At 38.8% G+C, this 23,058-nt stretch overlaps 1 protein-coding gene across 9 annotated transcripts in view; it reads left to right on the forward strand.

The window, feature by feature from the left end:
- Positions 1-23,058, forward strand: part of ABCA4 (ATP binding cassette subfamily A member 4) — a 77,899-nt gene that overhangs the window by 12,839 nt on the left and 42,002 nt on the right. For 7 of the 9 annotated variants that reach the window (XM_017729879.1, XM_017729874.1, XM_017729878.1 and 4 more), the window contains 11 exons: positions 1-112; positions 1,984-2,123; positions 4,802-4,929; positions 8,730-8,927; positions 11,452-11,541; positions 11,926-12,166; positions 13,616-13,755; positions 14,905-15,021; positions 15,787-15,984; positions 19,159-19,364; positions 20,178-20,354. In XM_017729879.1, coding sequence (XP_017585368.1) covers positions 1-112; positions 1,984-2,123; positions 4,802-4,929; positions 8,730-8,927; positions 11,452-11,541; positions 11,926-12,166; positions 13,616-13,755; positions 14,905-15,021; positions 15,787-15,984; positions 19,159-19,364; positions 20,178-20,354 — 1,747 coding nt within the window. Of the gene's footprint in view, positions 113-1,983; positions 2,124-4,801; positions 4,930-8,729; positions 8,928-11,451; positions 11,542-11,925; positions 12,167-13,615; positions 13,756-14,904; positions 15,022-15,786; positions 15,985-19,158; positions 19,365-20,177; positions 20,355-23,058 lie in introns of those variants that run through there. The other 2 variants (XM_017729882.1, XM_017729883.1) reach the window with 2 other exon arrangements.

Below are 23,058 nucleotides of genomic sequence, written 5' to 3' on the forward strand. Positions count from 1 at the left end.
CAGGACCACTCCCATGGTTACATGGCATCTTCTGTAACATGAACAATCCCTGTTTCCGCAGCACAACCCCCGGAGAGGGTCCAGGTGTAGTGTCCAACTACAAAAATTCCATGTAAGCAGAGCTGTATGTGTGAGACTGGGTTGCAGCAATACAAGCCTGCAAGGGAACTGTTAATAGCTTGCTCTTGGCACCTGTTGGGTGTTCATGGACATGAATGATGCAAGAAGAAAGGATGGAGTATCCTCACCTTGCTTAGAAAGGTCCCTCACTGCACCAAGGAATATCTTAAAGAATTGTTCTGTAGTGTGAATAAAAAGGAAAGATAATAATACACCAGTGTGCAAACAGTGGAAGACAAAAATTTTCAGTTCTAGCACTTTGGTTTCATGCTAACAATGGTCATCAAGTTGAAACAGAGCTCACAATGATAGTTCTGGGCTTTTTAGAGAGAGACTTCAGTACTAGTCTCTAGGGAACACATGTTCACTTAATAAAATCCATGCTTTCTACTGTTGACTGCTTACTGAATGTCTTGGGACAAATCTTTTTGATAAAAGAGCATGGAACACCTAAGCCTTCTTTTCTCATCTCTAGAGTTGTCCCTTCTGAATTAGAGCTCTGATGAAGTAGCTGCAAATAAGAACTGCTGCTTCTTAGGTAGCACCTGTTTGGGCTATATACTTGTGATACTTTAATCGCTAATTCAGATACTAAGCTTGTTTGCAAAATAGGAGGAAGGGAGATTTCTGGACTATTACTGAAAAAGTGCTGTAGGAGTGTTTTATTGCATTGTTTGTTACAGCTGAGTCATGAAAGAAAGTACAGCAGACAAGGACCCTCAGAGTGAAAAAACCCCTGTCATACTAAATATAAAAAATGCTCCAAACCTCCCTTTGTAAAGTCCACTTTGGAGCATCCAATGATTAAAATTCATGAGCTAATAATGTGAAGGCCATTAAAGCTCTTGTCACGTGAAAGTCTGTAACTTGGTCCTAACTTACTGTTTCACCTTTTGTTCCTAGCGAATAGGATTTAAAATAGTCACCAGAACATTTTTGGTGGGGTACAGTCAAGCGCACAGTGAAGCTAGAGGGTTCTGTTTTCTATACATTCTGGCTCTTCTAGGTTGCTTGCTACAGAGCAAACTGTCACTTTGTCAGTCCCAGTAAATTCAGTGCATGACAGCAGAAGTAAATGCATTGTGTTTTCTGAAAGAATTTAGTCCTTCCTGTTTGTTGTTTCCTGTAAGCTAAAATGAGTCATGTGGACTGAGATATACTGTTGCATGCATGGAAAAACGTAACACTGTTGAAGAAGTGTAATGGCCTTACCTCATTATAAGAATTTTTTATGCTTGTTCATAAACACAGGAACTGATTGCATCCTTGCTTGATCTGCATGTTCTAACCCAGAATCAGTAGTTGAACAGCTGCCTGTGATCATTTGTTACTTGTGTTTTCCGGCTGCTCCTTGAAGAAATACTCTGAAGGCACCTAAAAAATTGGAGGGGACTGATGTGAGAAAGGAAGCATGTTTCTGTTTGTGCATGATTCCGTGTCACTTGCTAGGCTGAGCAGGGCTGCATGTGTCCAGAATGCCCCATTCAGCTGCTGGAGCTGGGCCTGGGCTAGAACCAGGGCGGGTTTGTACCATAACTGTGAGATGCATGCTGTCTGGTTAAGGTCCTGTCTCCACAGCAAGACCAGCATGGCCAATGAAGAAAATGTGTGAATGGCCAACCTTCTGCAACACCAGTAGCCCTCTTAAACCTTCTGTGGACTTTCAAATCTAACTGAATCCCAGACTACCTGAAACTGATGACAAAACAACTTTTTTTTTTCCTCATCCCTAATACAGAGAGAGTCAACTTCACTTTTTCTTTTTTAGGGTTTGTTTGTTTGTTTGTTGGGGGTTTTTGACTTGCAAGGTTCTCAAGAGTCATCACTCTTAAATTATTGTTTCTTCGTTATTCCTCCTTTCAGCCTTGCAAGGGTGTATAAAGATGCTCAGGAGCTTTTACTGGAAGCCCCTGAAATCCATGACCTTGGAAGAATCTGGGAAGAACTGATCATTATGACTCAGTTTATGGAAACAATGAGAACTAATCCTGAAAGAATTGCAGGTAATTGTTGTGTCTATATCCTTTAGACTACTTAATTTTTCCTTCTGAGAGCTGGATAGTAGTTACTTTGTAAGTTGGCAATATTATAATATATTTCACACGGGTAAGTTAAAATCTGTTCAGTGACAAACACCTGTCATTTAAGAGAAAAGAGAGGCTGTCAGCTCCATTCTACAACCATGTTCCTTAAATAACAGTAGACAAAACTCGAAACACAAAAGGATAATGGATATCTCACCACACACAGTAAAACATGGCAGAAGAAATTTCATTAATTATTATTGCAGTAAAAGAAGAAGCAGTGAGAAAGTGTCACTGGAAGATGCAGAAGAAATGGAAAATTAGGAACATGTCTGAATATGTGCCAGGAGCATAACCCAGAAAAGTGCTTAGAGGTACTTTGTCACAGTGTTAGCTAAAACAGGTTTGGAACGGTGAAGAAGGAAACTCTTGATAATCTGTTTAGAAAGAGAAAGCATTGAAAGCTTCTAAACAGGATTGCAAATTGTAAATTCATTGTATTAACTTTTATTTAGAACAACCTGCCAAACTCAAAACATAGTCCTGAGGAAAATAGGGAATGGTATAATAATAAAGTTTTTGGACTTAAAGTACAGAATTTGAAAAGCTACTCCTAAAACTAAAGGTATAAAAATGGTCTGGCTTTGTGAATTGATCTGTCCCATTTGCAAATCCTTTGTCACAGGAATAGTATTCTTATTAAAATTAAATAGTTACTCACCATATATTTTTGATAAGATGTGTACAAACCATCTGATACAGATGCTCCACTATCCTATCAGGGGTTTATAACTAGAAGTAAAAAAGGGATTATCTCATTGTAAATAACAGTGAGATAACCAAATGCCCCAGAATGTAAACAACAAGAATTTGAGTATAATCTGAGCTGTTGTTTGTACCCAGCCACAGAAATCAAATCTGACTATTTAGAGGCAAGAAAAAGCATGTCATGCCATGGGTTTGCTTTGTGTTGCTGGGGACCACACGCCATGGTCTAGGAAGTTGCCTTTGCATCCCATATCGACTTTACTCATGAAAAATAGAGTACATTCCCCCCCGTCCTGTGAAATAAAATCTTATGTTCCTTCAAGAATTTGTGGGGGGTTTAAATGTGTTTTACTTTAAAAAAAAATTAGAAGTTTGGAATTTCCTATTATAGAAAACAAAGTCAAAAAGTCAGTTCTGGAGTTTAACTAATAAAATATGAGTTACCATCTTTCTGCATACAGAAAAAGTAAGATTGGCTATTTAAGTTGTCTGTGTTTATAGCTTACTACTATTGCTTGTAAGGAACAATCTTAATAGAATAGCTGCAAAGCTGAGCAAGGAAAAAATTGCAAATGTCAGAGTAGTAATTGCTCCTTCTGCTGATTCCTGAAATCATACCTACCTCTTGAGTCTTCCTTCCCTGTCCCAGTCTCCCCTAGCGCTGACACTTTTGATGAGATGTGTTCTTGTGGTGTCCTTTTTCCTCCACACTGCCTGGATGCCAGGAAAGACATCAGTGAGAATATGAGGGACAGACCCCTGCTATTGTTTTCAGTGTTTACTGCTTGAATAAATATGTGGAGGAACAATTGAAGAAGTCCTCAGGCCCTACAGCCTTAGGCCAGAATACACTTAGTGCAGATGGAATTGTGGAAGTTGGTTGGCAAACTCTGGTAAGACTCAGCTCACAGAATGGAGTGCATGTTTATTAGAAATGTCTGAAGTTACATTCCCTATGTCAATAGGATACACACTGCTCCTGTCACTTTCAATTGCCTGTTCTAAAACTAGAATTAGAGGTTTTCAAGCATTCTTTACCAAAGCTGTGTGAGGTACCTTTAATAAAGGTATAATTTAATGAAGTTATAATAAGTATTCTATGTGCATGTAAAAGCTTTTTCTTGCACCATATTGAGGCAGAGTTCTCACTGATAAGATTTGTAACAAAGACAAGTTAAAAAAGATTGGAACTGTTTGACTTTAGGAACAGCAGTATTTTGAGTATTGTTACAGACAGTACTAGGGAAATTTGGTGGCCTCTTACATGTGTCTAATTTAACAGTGGGTGGTCTCACTGGTTTGCCTGAAGAGCAGTTGTTAATCTAGTCTAATATGAAGCATAAGCTACACTTTATGCTTCTCCAAAGAAATTGATTTTTTTTCTAATGGAAGATTTTCAAGGGTCACTTTTGCAACGCTAGAGAATAAGGTTAACTAACTAAAATTGATTGGCAGAGAGTGATAAATTAGTGCAAATGTAAAGGGTTGACTAGAGTTATTTACACAAGGCCCAGAAAAAAGGACACTAAGAACAGTACCATACTCAAATCTGAACATTTAAAATAAAACATTACATCAGGAAAAGGCAGACACTTTCAAATGCAGTCAGTGCTGCTTTCAATGTGTCCATTGCTGTAGCCCAAGTCTGAAACATCTTTGAGAGATCAGATATGCAGAGTCAGAACACTCAGCATTTTCTGATTATCATTTCCCAACAAAGGATTAAAAGTATTTTGAATTGCAAAAATAATTTTAGCCCCAGTTAGTCATGACTAGGTGTAAGAGCCAAAGCACATTCTTTTTACAGGTTTAAGCTGGGATATGAGTTTTTCTTTAACTTCCTTTGTTTGCTATCTCACTGATCTGTGCATTCATTTTTTTTCACCCAGGAAGAGGAATACGAATTCTAGACATTTTGAAAGATGGGGAGACCCTCACCTCCTTCTTACTAGAAAATGTTGGCCTCACAGATTTTGTTGTTTACCAGCTTATTAATGCTCAAGTGCGCCCTGAACAGGTGAGTAGAGTTTAACAGTTACCGAGTTATCACCTGTGAGGGAAGAATCTCCTGAGTTGTATGTGCAACGTAGCCTCAGTGAAGGCCTTGGGCCCAGAATAACCGATGCCTTATGGGTTGTTTGTATAATTTCTCTTTTTGTTCTTCGTGAATCTAGAGGAAGAGATGTCTTATTTGTCTTTAAAAAACATTTTGAATATGCATTAAATATTAATAAATTATTAAATAAACAGAAGTGTGCTGTCGTTGCACCCAAATAACGAGGAGCATCAAGAAACAGTACTGGCAAGCAGTCCATCCATCCCCATGGCTAAAGACTTAACTTAAAAGCATAATGCAGCTGTGCTTCCTTTTGAGATAATAGTCCTGATGAGAGAAGAACTATTGGAGATTCTTAATTTATAATTTAAATTCTCTGCCCTAATGTCAGCATGGTGGCTTTTCGGTATTGTTTCACATGAATAGGTGGAAGTGGAGAACCAGACCCACTTTCTTAGATTCTGATTGAGTAATAGGTCTGCTCAGAAAATTCAGAGTGAAAAGTACAGGTCAAATCCTTCCTGAAGCAGCTAAGCAGGGAACTATGTTTGACCAAGTCCAGGCTGTCTCTGCTTCTGCATGTACTGGTGGCTGGGAGCTCTGTGAGGAATGCTGTATTAATGAATGAATGTTGCTGAATTGGAATTCTGGAACAATTTCTACACTGCATTAGTGTGTGGGTGGAAGCAAGTGAATAACTGAGGCTGAAAGACACAGTTCCTTTGTTTCACTGCTGCATAAAATGCCAATACTGAAACTGTGTGTGGGCAGAAAGAGGGAGGCCATTCATGACCTTTCATGCAGTTCCTCTTCTGCGTCACAGGTTTCAGCTGGTGTGACCAGTAGCCAAATTACTTATCTGCTGTATTCTTGTTTGGTACCTGGGGAAGCCCTCCCCTCTCCTCACTTTATCATGAATCAATACCACAAGAGCATACCAAAGCCAGTGTCAGTTGATACATCCTATGTATTTTCACACTCCCATGTCAGCTGAGATACTGAAAATTTGCTTCCTTGCTGCTTGTGACAAGGAGAATATGTACAGATATCCTGCCGGGTTTCGCTTTCCCTAGTCATCCCTAACCTCTTCTACACCAGAGATCAGCTGTGTCCAGAGAACTGACTGCAGCTGTGTTGGACTATTAGCTCCCCAGTGGCATTCATTCATCTGCTGTTAAAAATTCTGCTTTCTAGTGTATGCAGGACTGAAGTTTTCAACACCATCACCCAAAGAATGGTTGAAACCTGTTGGAATGTAGAGTCTTTCTGCTGTATTTTCTGTGCTGATGTAGAAAGAGATGTAGTTCTTTGTATGCTGGAAATTAAAGAAATTGAGCATTGGTTAGAGGAAGCTTGAGGAGATCTGGTGTTAAATACCACTTTTGCTGCCCTCTATATAGTTTTCTTGTTAGCAGTAATTACAGGGATACAAGATCATCTCACCAGAGCTGATTTACAGCTATGACGAAAGAAAGTGCTGTGAATACTTCTTTCAGGTGAAAAAGATGCAGAAAAACCAATCTAATAATTTTAGAGACACAACAAGAGAATTATTTTCAGTGGGAATTGAACACTTCATTTTCTGTGGGAGGTAAATTGCTTCATTCCATTAGCCCTTCTTGATAAGCAAGTTGCTTGGGCTGGACTTATACATGGTTGAAGTGGAAGTTTCAGAGCCATAACTAGACCCTAGATCTATGGTTGTCTCAATCCTCAACTGTGATAGTTCATCTCTAGTTCTTCGTGGTGCTCTGCCCTCTGTTTGCCTGCATATTTCTGTACACCCCTTCCCCCTGCCTCTGATGGCACAGAGCTGATCAACCTGAAAGCAACTTGTTTACAAAAGCCTGACTGTTGCCAACAGCTGGCTGGAGATCTAGGTCTGAGCCGCCTGGGAGTCAGGAAATGACACACAGAGCTGAAAGCTAAACCTGATCAAACAGCCAGCTAGCTGAAAAAATAATTTGGACTTCATCTTGCCTGCTTTGGCCAAACAGTGACACATTGATTAAAAAAAGAAAGTATTGAAGTTTCCCTCCAAGAGCCTGCTTTTTTGAGTCGTTCTAAGATAAAGATAAGAAACTGATGTTAAAACACAATAAGAAGCTCAGGAAAGATTGGCAGCAGCACACCCTACCGGAAAAATTGGGAGGGCGGAGGTTTGATGTTTTTCTAATCCCATCTGTTCATGAACATCATTGAAATGCAGTTACAGTTTGTAAATAACAACTCTTTTTTTTTTTTCCTGTGTTTATCCTTCTCAGAGATGTAAATGCCACTGTTTCCTCATTTCACAAGTCAGAGCAAGGTTCCCAGGCTGCCTCCCTTGTGCAGCCCAGCTTCATTGCAGTTGACACTGCCTGACAAGGACCACACTAAATGAGGTGTATATGGTTAAAAATGCTGTTCTTATCACACACATCCCCAGGACGTAAATGACTGAGCAAATAAGCAAATTATTTCACTGACACAAATGAACTTAAGTCCTATTCAGTTGTCCCAATTTGAGGGAGGGCAGGGATGTGTGGCTTTGGAGGCTTTTTGCAAGACAGACTGGATCTGTCAGTTGAATTCCTTCTTTTGCATTCTGCCTCTCTCCACACTGTCTAATTTGCCTTAACGATACCTTTATATAAGTACAGCTCTAGTGTTGATAGTATCTCTCAGATACTTCTAGAAATTCACATCCCTTTTTTGCATCATAATTCCAAAACACAATCTGTGTGTAATTCAGATGCCTTTCTTTTTTGGTCAACTGCAGCTCCACAAGCTGAAACTCAGGGCAGTCATGGCAGATAAAATACAATGTTATTCTAGACCTCTCTACAGCTGCCTTTCATATTCTTGATGCTGACTTTCCATAGCCACACTTGCACTTTGGTTGATAGCTTCTGACAGATGAAGCAATTAATGAATAACTTCTCAGTCTACTTTGAATCTACTCTCCAAAGCAACTGAATTATTTTTTTTCTCATTCCTCTGTGTTTTTAAATATTCTCTTTACAGGCACTACCAAAGAAATCTTAGCTGCTAACTATAGGAGATTTGCACATATAAAATTTCGATAATGATTAATTTCTTAATTTGCTTAGATAAGAAATAAATCTGCACCTACGTCTGACCTGGTACAGGTGTGGTGTGTTTTTTCGATCCATATGTCTTAAAGACTGGAATGCTCAGCAGATTATTTTTCTAAAGTAAATTATTTTCTGGGTAGATTTTGACAATTTCTTTATTGTGCAGCTTATTAAATTCATTTAGTCTAATGATATTATGTCAGTGCATAGTTCTTGTCTGAAAGTCTGTGTTCATCTCAAACACAGTAGGCATTAACAGTCATCACAGTGTTCTGAGCTGTTTTCCTTAAATTTGTACTGTGAAAGGAGATGGACAGAGGGTGGGAACATTAGCTTGTGAGCAATTTCCAGTGCTACTTTTTATTATATTGCCATGTATTCTGTGCTTCCCACAGCCATTATTCACTATCACTCTGCACAGCCATACAGCCGGGATTTACAAAGCCATTGTACGTTAAACACACCCATCTACTGATTACCACTTCTAATATAAACACAGAATAGAAAACGTCCAAATTTTTATCTTTAATGTTTGACCAATAGGAACACATTGGTTTATAGTTTAACAAATATAAATGCAGAATAACTCTATAGAAATCAGTAGATTTACATGGGATTTACACTGTTGTTCCTGAGCAGTATGAAAGTTTCGTAAGAGTAAGTGAATCATTGGTTTGGTTGCAGTTTGCCTATGGTGTCCCTAGCTTGACTCTGAAGGACATTGCTTGCAGTGAGATACTCCTGGACCGCTTTATTATCTTCAGCAGCCGAAGAGGTCTCCCTTCTGTACACAAGGCCATGTGTGCCCTGTCCCAGGACAGTCTACAAAGAGTAGAAGATGTCTTGTATGCAAATGTTGATTTCTTTAAGCTATTTCGGCTGGTAAGTATTAACACAATTATCCTGCCTTACGTTGTCATTTTTATTTTGGCTTATGTTTTGTTGCCCTTCAAGAATTTTTTTTTGTGATACTTCACCAGTTTTCCAAGTGGTCTTAGTAGATTTACCCCTGCAAACGTAAGGTTATGGATGTGTGATTGTTAACCTACCACCAGCAGAACACTAGACAGTTCTGAGTATGTTGTGGGATGAAACAGATTAAATTGGCAGTACAGCAGAACTAAGAGATTCAAATGCAGTTTTTAAATCAAAGTTTGTGTGGAAATATTATCTGGTCTTTCCAGTCTGTGTAGGAAAACAGTGTGTGGCAAAACCTACAGGAACCTTGCTGAGGATTCTGAAAATACCCAACACAGCCCATTCTGTCTTTGCTCCTTCCATCATGACAGAATTTTATGCTGCAGTCAAAATCATGATGCAGCTTGAGTTGGCATAGCCAGGTGAGCCCTTTTAAAAACCCCAAACAAACAGATTAGGAAATTGTACTGGTTTTCATCACTCTTTCTATAAAAGCTTTTCCTTACCTCTGTTCATTTTCATTGCCCTTCTTTGTCTTCTAGTTTCTACTGTGACCTTGCTATAAATAAACCACATCTACAGCCTTGGTTTAGTATGAAAATATTATGCCACTTCATATATATGTATAAATATATGTTAATATTATTATTTTAAAATATATAATAAAATACAAATTATATCAAGTTAATAAATATATATAATGGCATATGTTTCTAGTATTTCATTTGTATTCTGCACACTGAGGTGGTGCTTGCAGGGAACTATTCATAAAGACTCCAAGGTCTCTTTCCTCATAATAGCGAACTTTGAGTCCATCACTGTGTATGTATCTTTCATGTTTGTTTTCCCTATGATCATCCTTTGCATTTTTCAACACTCAATTTAATTTGCTGTTTTTCACCTCATAATTTAATATCATGAAACCATCACATTGTCAGTTTGCTTTATAGGAGCAGGCAGGATATATGAAAAACTCCTAAAGTTGCATAGGAAGTATTGATTGGAGTTCTCTGCCACAGTAGTGTAGCATCAAGATTAATTTAACATGGATTTTTTTCAGCTCTGAGTTGCCCAGAACTGGGAACAGAGGATGCCAGAAGCTGTAATTGACACACCCGCAAAACACAGTTTGATTATTGTAGCATTGATAGTCAGTCAATAACTGATTTTACCAATCCTGATAAGAATTTGTGGTCAGCTTCTGAAAGCTGCTATTTTCCATTTCTAAAAATACATTGTCTTATGTTTTCGTATATCTTATGCTTGCTGGAAGTAGCAGAGATTTAATGCTACAGTATTTCTAAGATAGAGTTCCAGCATTTAAGGACTTCATGTGAATATTCACAATATACTGCCCAGCTTTTTTACAGGTTTACAGTTCCTGTTCCTCAGAGTTTCAAAAAGCCCAGGTTAAGGCAGGTGCTCCAAGAACCCTGTATAATCTCTGCACAGACTGGTTCCCCTTAGGGGACAAGGAAAAGTGTATTTTGAAGCCCTGTGTGTATTCTTCCTGCCTGAACCACAAGTCACAGATCAGAATACGTTAACATGAGCTTTCCATAGAAACTCTTGCCATTGTGACTCCCTGCCAGGTACCTACACAGTGCAGCTGTCTTCTGCTTTCTTAACCACCTACTGACTGAAGGGAATGGCAGGCAATCAGCAGGGTGTATAGGCGTTTTTGGGAAAGGCTTTTTTGGGGCTTGTCTCATAAATATCACAGCCTAGCTATCTACAAGTCCAGCTTTACGTTTTGTTCTAATAGCAGAAGAAATGCCTGAGAAAGACTCGAGCACCAGCTCCAAATACATATGTAGTTCTTTAGACAGCTGACAGAGGAGGATGCAGTGACGCAAACAAAGTGGTATGTGACAGCACACCGTGGTGTCACCTGTTTCTTTTAAGTCACTGATAAATAAAATGTTAACTTCTGCTGAAAAGGCAGTTTGGTCAGTCTGTATGAGCCTGGGAAAGTAATGGTTTCTATCAGGTTTGACAGACAGTGAGGACCAGACTGTCTTCAAAATCAGGGAATCTCTGAAGTATAAAGTACTACAAATCATTTACCTCTGTAGCAAATGGGGCCTTCTGTATCAAAGCTTTGCTATATTTGGAAGTTACCAAGAGTCTGTATATCTCACTGAGAGAATAGCCTCTGTGAGAAGCAGCTTCTCAAATGTCCCTGTTCCTGCATTCCTTCTCCATTTCTGCACCTTTTGGCATGGTGGGCTTAGATGGGCAGAACAAATCCCAAGATATATTTTAAGTGGCCTGTGTTTGTTTCAGCTGTGCATTAGAAAGAACATTTACACAGGCTACTGTGTGTCTGCACATGGGTACTGGATTTGTGGGCCCATGAGACAGGCTTATAAGATATTGTTCCAGATAACTCAAAGTATTTGAGCTACAGAGATGCCATTTGGATTTCTTCTCATTGTTATAGCAGTTGTCATGTAGACACTCATCTCTACTTTTTATGTATCCACAGCTTCCCACTGTGTTGGACAGAAACTCACCAGGTGCTGACCTGAAGGCCTGGGGGAGGGTGCTGTCTAATGTTTCCCAAGCAGTGCAAAAGGTAAGTGGTCTAATAATAGATTACATCACTTTCCTGCATAGCTCATAGTCCTTGTTTTCCTTTGTTGTTTAATGTTCCAATTACCTGCTTTACCAGAAAGAAAATAGACTTGCTGGGGAAGAGCTGATTCCATAAAAAAATTTATTCTTCTCTCATTACAAAATAAATGTGGACATAAGTATTGGTAATTATGAAGTATATTCTTTTCCCCAGAAAAGATATGAAAGAACAAGAACTGAAAATGGTGCCTGTGACCAGGACAGAGGAGATAAAAGGATGAGGTTCTGACTGCATTCATGTTTTACCATCTGGGCACAACTATGACCTCACCAGATCCTTACCTGCTTTGGGGGCTGCAATTAACCAAGTCTTGTCTTACTGCAGCTAGCCAGGAAGCCAAGCGTTCAGGACCTTTTGATGGTTCTGCAACCATTTGTACAAGACGGAAGGCCAGAATCCTTAAGCCACTTGGTGAGTTCCCTGTCGGATCTTTTCTGTGGCTACCCAGAAGGAGGTGGATCCAGAGTGTTTTCCTTCAACTGGTATGAAGATAACAACTACAAAGCTTTCCTGGGGATTGACTCAACAAGGAAGAAATCTGGTTATCTTTATGATAATACAACCAGTAAGTTTTTCCACCAAACCATTAAGAGACTCCTGATAGGTGCACCTTATATTCAAATACTAGGATCAAATGTTGATTTTGTAAAATAACATTTTAAAACAGTTGATTCAGGAAATTAGAGACAGGTGAAATGATTTTACTTCATACTTACTTCATAGCTAGAAGCAGATGAGCTCAGGAATTGACAACTGACAGAAATATGCATTTGCTTTTAATATGGAGGCATAAACATATGCATGATCATAATTAAGACAGCCCCTCTATTTTATCTTCTATTATATGCTACTGATATCAGGAAGAACAAGATGCCCCTGAAGAAGGTTCCGGAAAAGACAGAGCGGCATTCTGGAGTTACTTTTCTCCAAAATATTTTTCTAAACTTTATTTTTTCTCTTTGCTGGTTTGATGGCCTGGGGCACAGGAACTTAAAAATCTCTCCTTTCAAATAATATTCAATTTGATACATGGTGGCTGTTACCTTCCTTGCATAAAAGTACATATATTTTGTAGCAGTAATGTTCTACAGCATGTTTACATTTTACATAGAAAATATTGCAATTTAACAATTTTTGTTGCTTTTATTTCCTCACTTCTTGCTATTTTAATAGGAGAGAATGCAAAGAGGAACCAATTTTATCTTTTTTACCATTTGTTATTTTATCTTTTTATGTCCCCTTCTGTTTGCTATTTAGTTTTTCTTGACACTGAGCTCACCAGCAGTTTTTTCTGTACTACCACCCATGTTATAGCTGGTGTTCTGTGTCCCTTCTTCTGTGACAGATACGGTTACATGGTTACAAAGTACAGATGAGCAGTTTGCTTATAGAGACTCCTACCTTCCACTGTGTTGATACTTGGCTCTACTTATGCCTGAGCCTTCCAAAGACCTGTAAGAGGCCCAATACTCCATCTCTTCAGCCAGGAAACAAATTAATTGAATGCTATCCAAGTAAACTAATTACTTCATAGTGCAGGGGTAAGATAAAAATATTTACATTAAAATGTTTCATTTTAAATTATTGTAGTAACAGTTCTGAACTGTTCCGGAGTTCAACATCTAAGCCTGCAGGATCAGCTTTGTACCAGTATCAACTACAATACAAAGGAGCTATGTCATTAGGAGTAAAGCAAATAAAGCTCAAACTGCTCAGGGAGTTCTGAGCTGTCTCGTTTCCTTCCATCTGAAATACCATGTAAATAACAGCAACTTTCACATGGTTATTTATGCTTGCTTTTCCAATTTCCATAGTGTGTACTTTACAACCCCAATGTCTACTTAATAGTCTTTTCTATCCATTCAGACATTGTACTTCTGCACTGCAGAATGTGCTTTAACTCATTCAGATTCAAACTGTCTGTCCTGCCAGTAAAAAATTCTGCAGCATGTTACATGTGATAGGATTTGAGTAGGGTTACATAAAGACTGTCTTTCCTTCTTTCTGTCTTCAGCACCCTTTTGTAATGCATTGATCCAGAACTTGGAATCAAACCCTTTAACCAAAATAGCCTGGAGTGCTGTGAAGCCTCTGCTGATGGGAAAAATTCTCTTTGCTCCTGATTCACCTTCTGTACGGGAAATCATAAAAAATGTAAGAAGTTCTGAAATACAAAAATGTATATTTCCAAAAAATGGCATCCCAAGAAACAGCTTTTGAAAAACAGTGACCCAATTACCTCAGACTAATGCGATTTTTTTCTCAAAACTCCATTTGTTCTGATGGTTCTCAGAGGAAGAACAGGTACTCTGTTTAAAATACAGGAGACAGGTCTTCACTGATTCATCCCATTTTGGTCCATGCTACATGGTTTTTCCAGCTCGCTCAAGCAGCTTTTTGTTGGCATGATTCCACATTTACACTAGTAAATATATTTATATTTATATTTACATTTACCTTTACGTTTATGTTTATATTTCTATTCATATTCATATTTATTTTACAGAGGTAGGAACATGAGCAGCTCTATGCCAGTAAATATTTAAATGGGGCATCTGTGAGGCTTGGATAAGCTTATTGAGACCTAATAATGAGATATTGCAAACCTATAGCAACATCATGGTTTAGTATTATATCTGTTGAAATCAAAAAGTTTTTTCACTTCATTAAAATAGAATGGAGCCTGGACTCTTCAGCGAAATGCTTGAAGCTGGGTGAAATTAATCCGAGGAGTTAAATCAAGGTTGTATATAACCCAGGTTTGGGCCACCTCAGCAGTTCACTACTGTAAACATCAGTAACAAGGCATAGAACTGCTGCTCACAGTTCACGCAGAAAAACATCAGATTTACAGCAGCTCAGCATTTCAGGTCTTAATATCTTAGCTATGGGATTATCTGTCTTTTCCAGCTGCCTTCCATTCATTCATCTACCCACATCATCATCTTTCTTTTTAGTTCTTAATGGAGAGAAATAGTCAAGGGGAAAAGTTAAAAATAATTCTACCGAAAATCTAAGTATTTAAAGGAATTGAAGTTAACTAGGATTCATGTGTACTTCTTTCTTCCATTACATATACAACAGAATTTTATCCTAAGTGACTTTGATCCTGGCTGGATTTTACAGATTCTTTTTCTGATGGTTATTAAAATTTCTGCTGTTTGAACAAGTTGATTAAGTTTTGAAGGTAAAAACTACAGCTTTCTAAGTTAGGGGTTCCCCTCTCACCATATTCTGGATGGATCATAAATTCTGTCTATCTCCTTAGATACTAACACTCTTTTCTGCTGGTTTTTTCATCAGGCAAACTCCACTTTTGAGGAACTAGAACGCCTCCGACTGTTGACCAAAGCTTGGGAGGAAGTAGGACCTCAGCTGTGGTACTTCTTTCAAAACAGCCTGCAAATGAATATGATCCGTGTATGTTATAACTTATCAAAGATCCTCAGTAAGAGCAGCCTTTCACCATCTTTTATTTTTATTAATGGAGAAGGCAGTTAATTTGAAAGGTTTGGCCAGAAGTACATCCTTTGCAGCAAGGAATCTGTGGCCTTTAAGTTTGTTGGTTTGGCTGCTGGGCTTGGTTTGATGGCAAATCATAGATGCATTACAGCATCCCTGTAGCAAAACCTCAGATTTGGGCAGTCAAGAATCTGGCTAATGACTTCTTAAAAAAGACAGCAATTGCTGCTTCCCTGCCTCTCCGGAATATCTTTCAAGAACAGACAACTTGATTTCCTTGGATTCTGTGTAGGCAAAGAAGGCAGGAGAACCATATTTTTTCTGGGCCAAACAAATTTATTCTGGGAAATTGCTTATTTCTGCATAATTTCGATTTGACTTTGATAGCTGTAATTACTATCTGTAGTTAAAGTTTATAAAGCGGTTCATACTAGAAAAAACATTTCATTTCCTCATTTTTCTATATTGAATTAGACATTTATAACATTCATCCTCTTGCTTACAAGGAGAAAATGCAATACATAGTCAAGGAAAAATTTCTTTTCGTCCATTCTTCAGATCACACATCCAGTTATGCAATTACCCGTCTGTAAAATTGATTCCTTAGCATACCCTTTTGTCCTTGTTCATGTGCTGAAAGAGTTATGGAAATGGAAACCTTCCTAGCTAAAGAGGGCATGGAAACACAATTGTTGTAGCAAAGCTGTCATGATGTTTCTTCAGGACTCTCTGAAGCACCCTACAGTGAGGGACTTCCTGAACAGCCAGATGGGTGCTGAAGGCTTCACTGTGGAACACATAATCAACTTTCTCCACAATGGATCTTCAAGGAGCCGGGAGAAGGGAATGGTGGACTTTGACTGGCGGAACATTTTCAGTGCTGTAGACCAAGTTCTGCGTTTGCTCAGTCAGTATTTGGAGGTAAATTCAGCCCTGCCCCTTGTGGGAATAGTTGTGGAGGATATCTTAAAACCAGTTAGGCAGTACTGGGCTCTGTGGTAACAGACAAGAAAGTTAAAATCATAAAATCTTCGTTTGTTTCAAACTGAATCTCATTATTAAAAGCATGTGTTTAGAATAATACAGAAGCACAAGAAAATTAACACGTATTATTATGAAAGAAGTTCAATCCCATGATCCTCAAATGCTTTATTCAAAATGTTGGTTGAATGTCTTGAGTACATTTCAATGCTGAGAGACAGAAAGTGAATTCAAAACCACAATGAAATGGTTTTTTGTAAGTATTAATAACCAACAGGCCACTAACTTCAGCAAGATCAGGAGCAGAGAAACTTCTTTGGTAAGTCCCCTTTCAGGTTTTTAAGGACCTAGACAAAATTCTGTTGAAACCTATGAGGGAGTTTCCACTTGTTCTGTGGTCACTTCTGAAAAGATGTCTGTCTCTTTCCTGGAATCTGTACCTCTCTTCTCTAGCGTGTTGTTTCCAGTGGTGCCTTCTGAGGATTTTTGAGAGAAAACTAGTACTAGTTATAGGCAACAAGACTAAGCCTAACTCCTAATTTCAATCTAGTTCAGTCTAAAAGACCATTTTTCCCCTTCAAGGAAGCAGGAACTAAAAATTCATCTGCCTTCCCACAGCTAGTACAAGAAGGAACAATAAAGGCTTTGCACAAAGCTCTGCTGGTTCATTCAATGATCTTTTTGCATCATGTTAGCAGAATTATTTCTTGTCAAACTGAGTGAAATACATTGCATGCAGCAGGTCAGTGCTGGAACATCAATAATAATAGAGCAGTTACTGTACCTGGTAATAGATCTTTGTGTCCTAATATTCTTTGTAATGAGCTTATTCTTTAAAGTCTGCTGTTTACACCGAGTTGAACGACTTGAGAATGTTTTCCCACTGTGCCAGACACCATGGCAACAAATAGCTCCCTTTGGGGAACAGGCGGCTCCTTACCACCATAGTATGCAATGAGGACAGGTGTGTTGCCAGCAACTACCTTTGGAGACTCCAGCTCTCTGCTGCAAATTGTGATGCAGCTGAGAATCCCACAAATTATGCAGTGGCTGCTCCTCCTCACCACCCCAAGAATTTCCTGTTCTTCCCTTTGATTACCTTAGGCCACAGAACAGCTAAACTGTTAGTGAGAGCTATGCGGTCACCTCTTTATGTTTATTATTTTCTGGTTTTATCTTCCAAACCTGTTCTTATTATTTTGGTTTTGGTTTTATAAATTTTCACTGAACCATTTTAAAGTGTTAAATAATTACTGGGAAAAGATTTGAAATAAATTTTCCCAAGTGGTTGATAAATTAATTTTGATATAGTGAGGTTTATGAAGACACAAACTGAGTTCAAATTCACTCGGAACAAAGAAAAGCCTAGGTAGAGCATACAGCCTTTGTTTTGAATGCAATTCAAGTTAAGGGAAATAAGTTCTAGCTTTTGGCGCATAGACTACTATATAAAATCTCTTTTCACTTTCAAATTGTGTGAATTATTGCAACACTGGTGTCTTAGCCTATGTTTTTATACAAGCTTTGGTTTCACTCTACTCGTGCAGAAGATCTAAAAGCATTTGTGTTTTCTGTTTTGAACACTTGCAGCTTCCTTCACTGGACCCCTGGATAAGAGCCTATGCTGCTCCTCAGCCCACTCCAGGCACTGTCTGTTCTGCAGTGAAAATCTAGACAAGTCCAGATGTTTGTCAGTACTTTACCACAGATTTCCCTGAAAAGTTGTCTGAGTTCTTCTGCAGCTGAAATAAATATCTTGAAAATAATTCCTCCTGATAAAGAAACAGCAAATAATCCTCCAGATCCTGCAAAGAGACAGTTCCATGGGAGGGGTTTGTTATGCAGACACTGCCACTTTCACAAGAAATAAACTGAATTCCTGAATTCAGTTAACACCATGTGGGATAAATATATCCCCAAAAAATTAATGCAACATGAGCCAACAGTCTGATTTTATTTCTCTTCTGGCATGAAAATCAGAGAGTTTTCTGCCTTATTTTGCTTTCTGATATGAAATTCTACGTAGTTTAGTTTTCTGAAACAAAATGGAAAATGAACACCTACAAACATCAAGAAGAGTAAAGCTGCAAAATAATGTTATTAATTTAAGCACTGTTATGTTGTGAGTTAATATTTTTTCATGTAGATCCCATTGAGCTGTGATAGTTCAAGTTTTAAAGGAAGCAGAGCATGATTCATCACAGGGAAAGGTTAAGTAAAGGAGTCTTTAAGATTAAATGATAAGTTACCAGTATGATCCCTTTGATGTGGACTAATTTTTGGTTATTGGCTTGCAAGAAGTGATCGAGAAAATAAGATCAAACAAGATAACGTGTTGGAATTTTATGAAGCAAAGGAATTCAATAAGTATCTTTCCAGTCCATCAGGGGTTAAATACTTCTACTCTCTGATAATATTTTGCCAGTTCTGAAGGGCAGAGGCTAAATATACAAACATAAATCTATAATTTTACAGACAACTAATGCTAGAGTTTAGAGCATTCACAATCTTTGTCTTACAATGCTTGTTAAATAGGACTTAAATGGAGGAACATAAAGAACTTAAGTTTTTATGAATTTTTGTCTTGTATACGGATTGATTAGAATACATTTTGTAGTAATGACAGAGACTAAGAAAGAAGGCATTTTTGTATTGAGATAGCCAAAACATGTTAACTTAAGCCAGCAGGTAAATCACATGTCAGAATTCAGCAGGGACACAATATGACCAGCAAGATAAATCAACTACTTGTCTGGTGTTACATAGGAATAAATGTCGAAATACCCAAGAGTCATTAAAATTTAAATGTATGCTTTGAATTTTCCCAGTGCTTCACTTGACAAAGTGCTTTTCGTCTGAAGTCCACAGCCAATGTGTTTTTCTTACAGATCAGTCATCCTTTGGCTCCCTAGTGTTCACTCAGGCACTTCCTAGGCTGAAGAAGGGAGGAGAGAGTCAACTTTTAATAGTTTCGTCATAAGCTTTTAAAGCTGAAAATAGCTGTTTCAGTTGAACCTACTTTCCTTTTCTGCTTTCAACCACTGATGTTTGCTTTAATGTATCCCTCTTACTAGTTTATTCCCATGCAATTTTTCTCTTTGTACTTATTTGTAGTGCTTGACCTTGGATAAATTTGAAGGTTATCTTAATGAAACTCAACTGACTCATCAAGCCCTTTATCTGCTGGAGGAAAACAAATTCTGGGCTGCTGTGGTTTTTCCAGACCTAGAACCTACAACCAGAAATCTCCCACCGCATGTGACATACAAGATCCGAATGGACATAGATGCAGTGGAGAAAACAAACAAAATCCAAGACAGGTACTTACCTGATAGTTCCTTCTCAGTTCCTGCCTGCCATAACATGAATATGAGAGACATAAGGGTGTTAGAACCTGCATTGGTTACATGCATGAAATCCAACTGTATTTGTTAATAGTTACTCTGCAGTGCAGCACAGAATCCATCTCCAGTTACCAGGTACTAACATGAATGGTATCACTCTTGTGACAAGCCAAGCAGTGGGTAGGTGCAGGAATACATGGCAAAGGGATGACTCTGCTCAGAATCTGTTCAGTAACCTGCTTAAATTTTTAGTTGGCTCCAACATTGGGAAAGACAGGCAAGGAAGTCCTACGTGGATTGTGACTCAGCTGTCTTCCACCTGGACACCAGAACTTCTGTGCTTTTCCTCCTCAAGTCCCCACCAAACAGACTCACTTAAAGGGATATAATTTCTCAGGATATAATGATATCTGCAGAATATAGTGATATCTGGTAGTTGCAATCCAGTTTGTTTCAGTTTAATCTCCAAGGATACCATATTCCAAATGCAGTTATTTCTATTCTAGAGCAGTTACTCTGCTACATGACTAATTTATGTACACTTTTGACCAAAATTACTATTGCAAGTCAGTGCAGAGAAAATGAAAGGAAAAAAAGAGCCTTCCACTTTCTTAAGCAATATGGTCTGATAGATCAAAGTCTAGAAAAGGCAACTCCAGGCAGTGCCCTTACCATTTCAGTTGCTAAGATTATTTAATTTATTCATTAATTTCTTTATTTATTTTCCACACAACCCTTCCCTAAACTCACTGTTTACCCAAATGACTTCCATGTGAATTTTCTTTTGAGGTACTGGGATCCTGGTCCAAGAGCTGATCCTGTGGATGATTTACGTTATATCTGGGGAGGCTTTGCGTATCTCCAAGACATGATTGAGCGTGGGATTATAAAGACCCAGACCAGCACTGAAGTGCCAGTGGGAATTTATCTCCAGCAAATGCCATATCCATGTTTTGTGGATGATGTGTGAGTAAAAGCAGTTTGTCTTAATTCTGTTGAATACTTAGATTGCTGGATGGTTTAAGATTCTCAAGCACCAGAATTAACCCTAAGTTGTGAATGTACTAAGGTATAAATGCAAGAATAATAACTGAGACATAAGTGAATAAATTTGGTTTTTTCCTTATCCTGTCATGACCCAGACTCCACAAACCACCTTTGCCAAGATTCTACCCCTAATCCCAGATCTGGCCTTCGTTGCATCCAATGTCCAGACCTAAAATGAACACAAAACAGTAGCCCCTTAAAAGCAGCCATTTTCTTCCAATTTTGCATATTGCACAAAATTCAAAAAACAGTCTAGTACTTTTTGGCCTTACTTTTCCAGGCAATAATAATAACCTAACCTAAACCTTCACACTGATTACAGCCAAGAATCTATTGTCAACAGGGCATCCCAGACATAATGTTTTGACCCCTAACAGTGTCAGCTCTAGAACTAACCCTGTGGTTACACAGGACCCAGCAAGAATATGATCTTTTAAAAATTTTTTATGTAACTAAAACTAAGCCTTATGCTATAGCGTATGACCAGTGTCTGGAGCAAAACTGAACACAAGCACTGCCTTGTGTTATAACACACACTGTCTCCTTCAGTTAACTGCCAAACCCATTTAAGTGCAGCAAGTTTCTTTTCCCTAATGACACCTCTAAAACCCAGCCTTCTTTATATCCAAGAATCATTTCTTAAAGAAAAACTTAACAGAATGTGCTTGTCCTAATGGAATTGGCACCTCTCTTGATATCTCTGGAAGCCTTGAAGAATCAATCAATCTGGTCTCAATAAGGGTACCATCGAACCCTAACCCTAAACTTAATCATACCTAGTTATAGCTGTAGATTTTGGTCCTTGAGCATACCTGTAGGCCTTGCAGAATCCCAAAGCAACTTAGGCTCTTGAAACTCTTTCATTCCAAAATCTGAACCACATCCTTAAACAGGATTCCATTTTTAACTACATGTCTAGTATCTACAGTCAAACTGGATACACGGTATTGGTTTCTGTTAACCTCAGCCTTTTTCCTTCCCTTGTGGATGCTGAAGTTTTCAAAAATAATGTGGTGTTCTTTAACCTTCTCCCTAATTCCTGTCCATGGCTTTTATGCAGATTGACTAGTTTTTGTCTTAAGTCTCATATGATTCTAGAATAGTGTTCCAGGACTGTGGCTGCAGTTCACTATTGAGGGCACCAGGAGTTTCTTTCTCTGGTAAAAAGCAGAGTGAAGAAGCTAAAGGATAAAGGGCTGGTTTGTTGTTCTGTAACAAAAAAAAAAGAGACTCTGCTCCTGGGAGTGGAGATTTCATGGCTACATGGAGGCAGAGGGGCTGTGGAAGCTGTGCCCCCCATTAGCACTGCCTGAACCAGCACATGCTCCAGATTCAATGAAGTTGCGCCTCTTCCCTCTTCACAGTGTGCCTGCTCTAATGCTGCAGTCTGTGATACACCAACTGTCCTGGTATACTTTCAACTCAAAAAAAAAAAGGCATTAGAGAAATCTTTTCATAGTTCTGTCAGTGTGCTCTGTGCAGGCAAATGCTACTACTTCTGATAAAAGCAGATTGCAGACACGTAGATTGACCTGTCATTCCCATCAGTCATTGTATGTTTGTCTGACAAAACATCACCATGGCAAGCCTCCTGTCTATTTCTTCCCCACTGAGAATACTGCAGAGGCAGAAGCCCCTTCTGTGCAAAAGTTTTCTGAAGCCTGCAGTAGCCACATGCAGTTCAGGGCTGATATCCAGACTGAGTGATGGCTTCTGCAGAGACCCTGCTTAAGTATGGTAAGTGCATCCTCGTGATAACCTGTAGGCTGTGCTGTGCATGGCCTAGTGCTGGTTGCATGTGTCCACCAACAGGCAGAACTCAGTGTGCCCCAGGCCGTATCACAAAAGCATGGTTTTATTTCCGCAGACCAGATTGCTCTTCAGGAATTTTTTGGGGAAAAGTGAAGATTTCCCCTTTGTTTTGACACTGACGTAGCTATGATAGCATATGGCAAAAATGTAGTCCTATAGGGCTCAGATTTAGAAAGCTGAAGACTTTTTGCTCCTTGTTTTTTGGGAACTATGAGCTTTTAGCCTTTAAATAATCAACACCGGATTCTACAAACCCCATAATACGTAGCAGTGTGAATTAGTAGTGTTAAACAGCTCATGTAAGTGTGAACAAGTACTTGAGCCTGAGTAACAAAACCATCCACATCAATCCTAACTAGGGAGAGGGAGATGTATTCCCTCATCTTCTTCACAAGATAATTCCCCCAGCACAGCAAGGCCATCAATGCCAGGGAGACATTTTTTATGTTAATGTGTTCCCAGACCCAGCAAAATAAAGAGATAAACAGTGCAGCTGACAAACTGTGTCCTGCACAGGACCTTGCTACTTAATAACTACTGTAACTATAGTGTGTGTAATAGAAAACTGCCTCTGGTTCGCCCCCACATTGGGTGCCAAGGTCTGTGTTGAGTTGACCTTGACTGGATGCCAAGTACCCACCAAGCCTCTCTATCACCCTCTTCCTCAGCAAGAAGGGAGAAGAAATTAAGATGGAAAACCACTCATAGGACAAGATAAGGCTCTTTACTAAAGCTAAAACAGAAAATATCCCAAAGATTTTTATTCACTACTTCCCATCCAGCAATGTCCAGCTGTTTCCTTGGAAACAGG

This window comes from Corvus brachyrhynchos, unplaced genomic scaffold (genome assembly GCF_000691975.1).
Source record: "Corvus brachyrhynchos isolate BGI_N302 unplaced genomic scaffold, ASM69197v1 scaffold101, whole genome shotgun sequence".
Taxonomy (NCBI): domain Eukaryota; kingdom Metazoa; phylum Chordata; class Aves; order Passeriformes; family Corvidae; genus Corvus; species Corvus brachyrhynchos.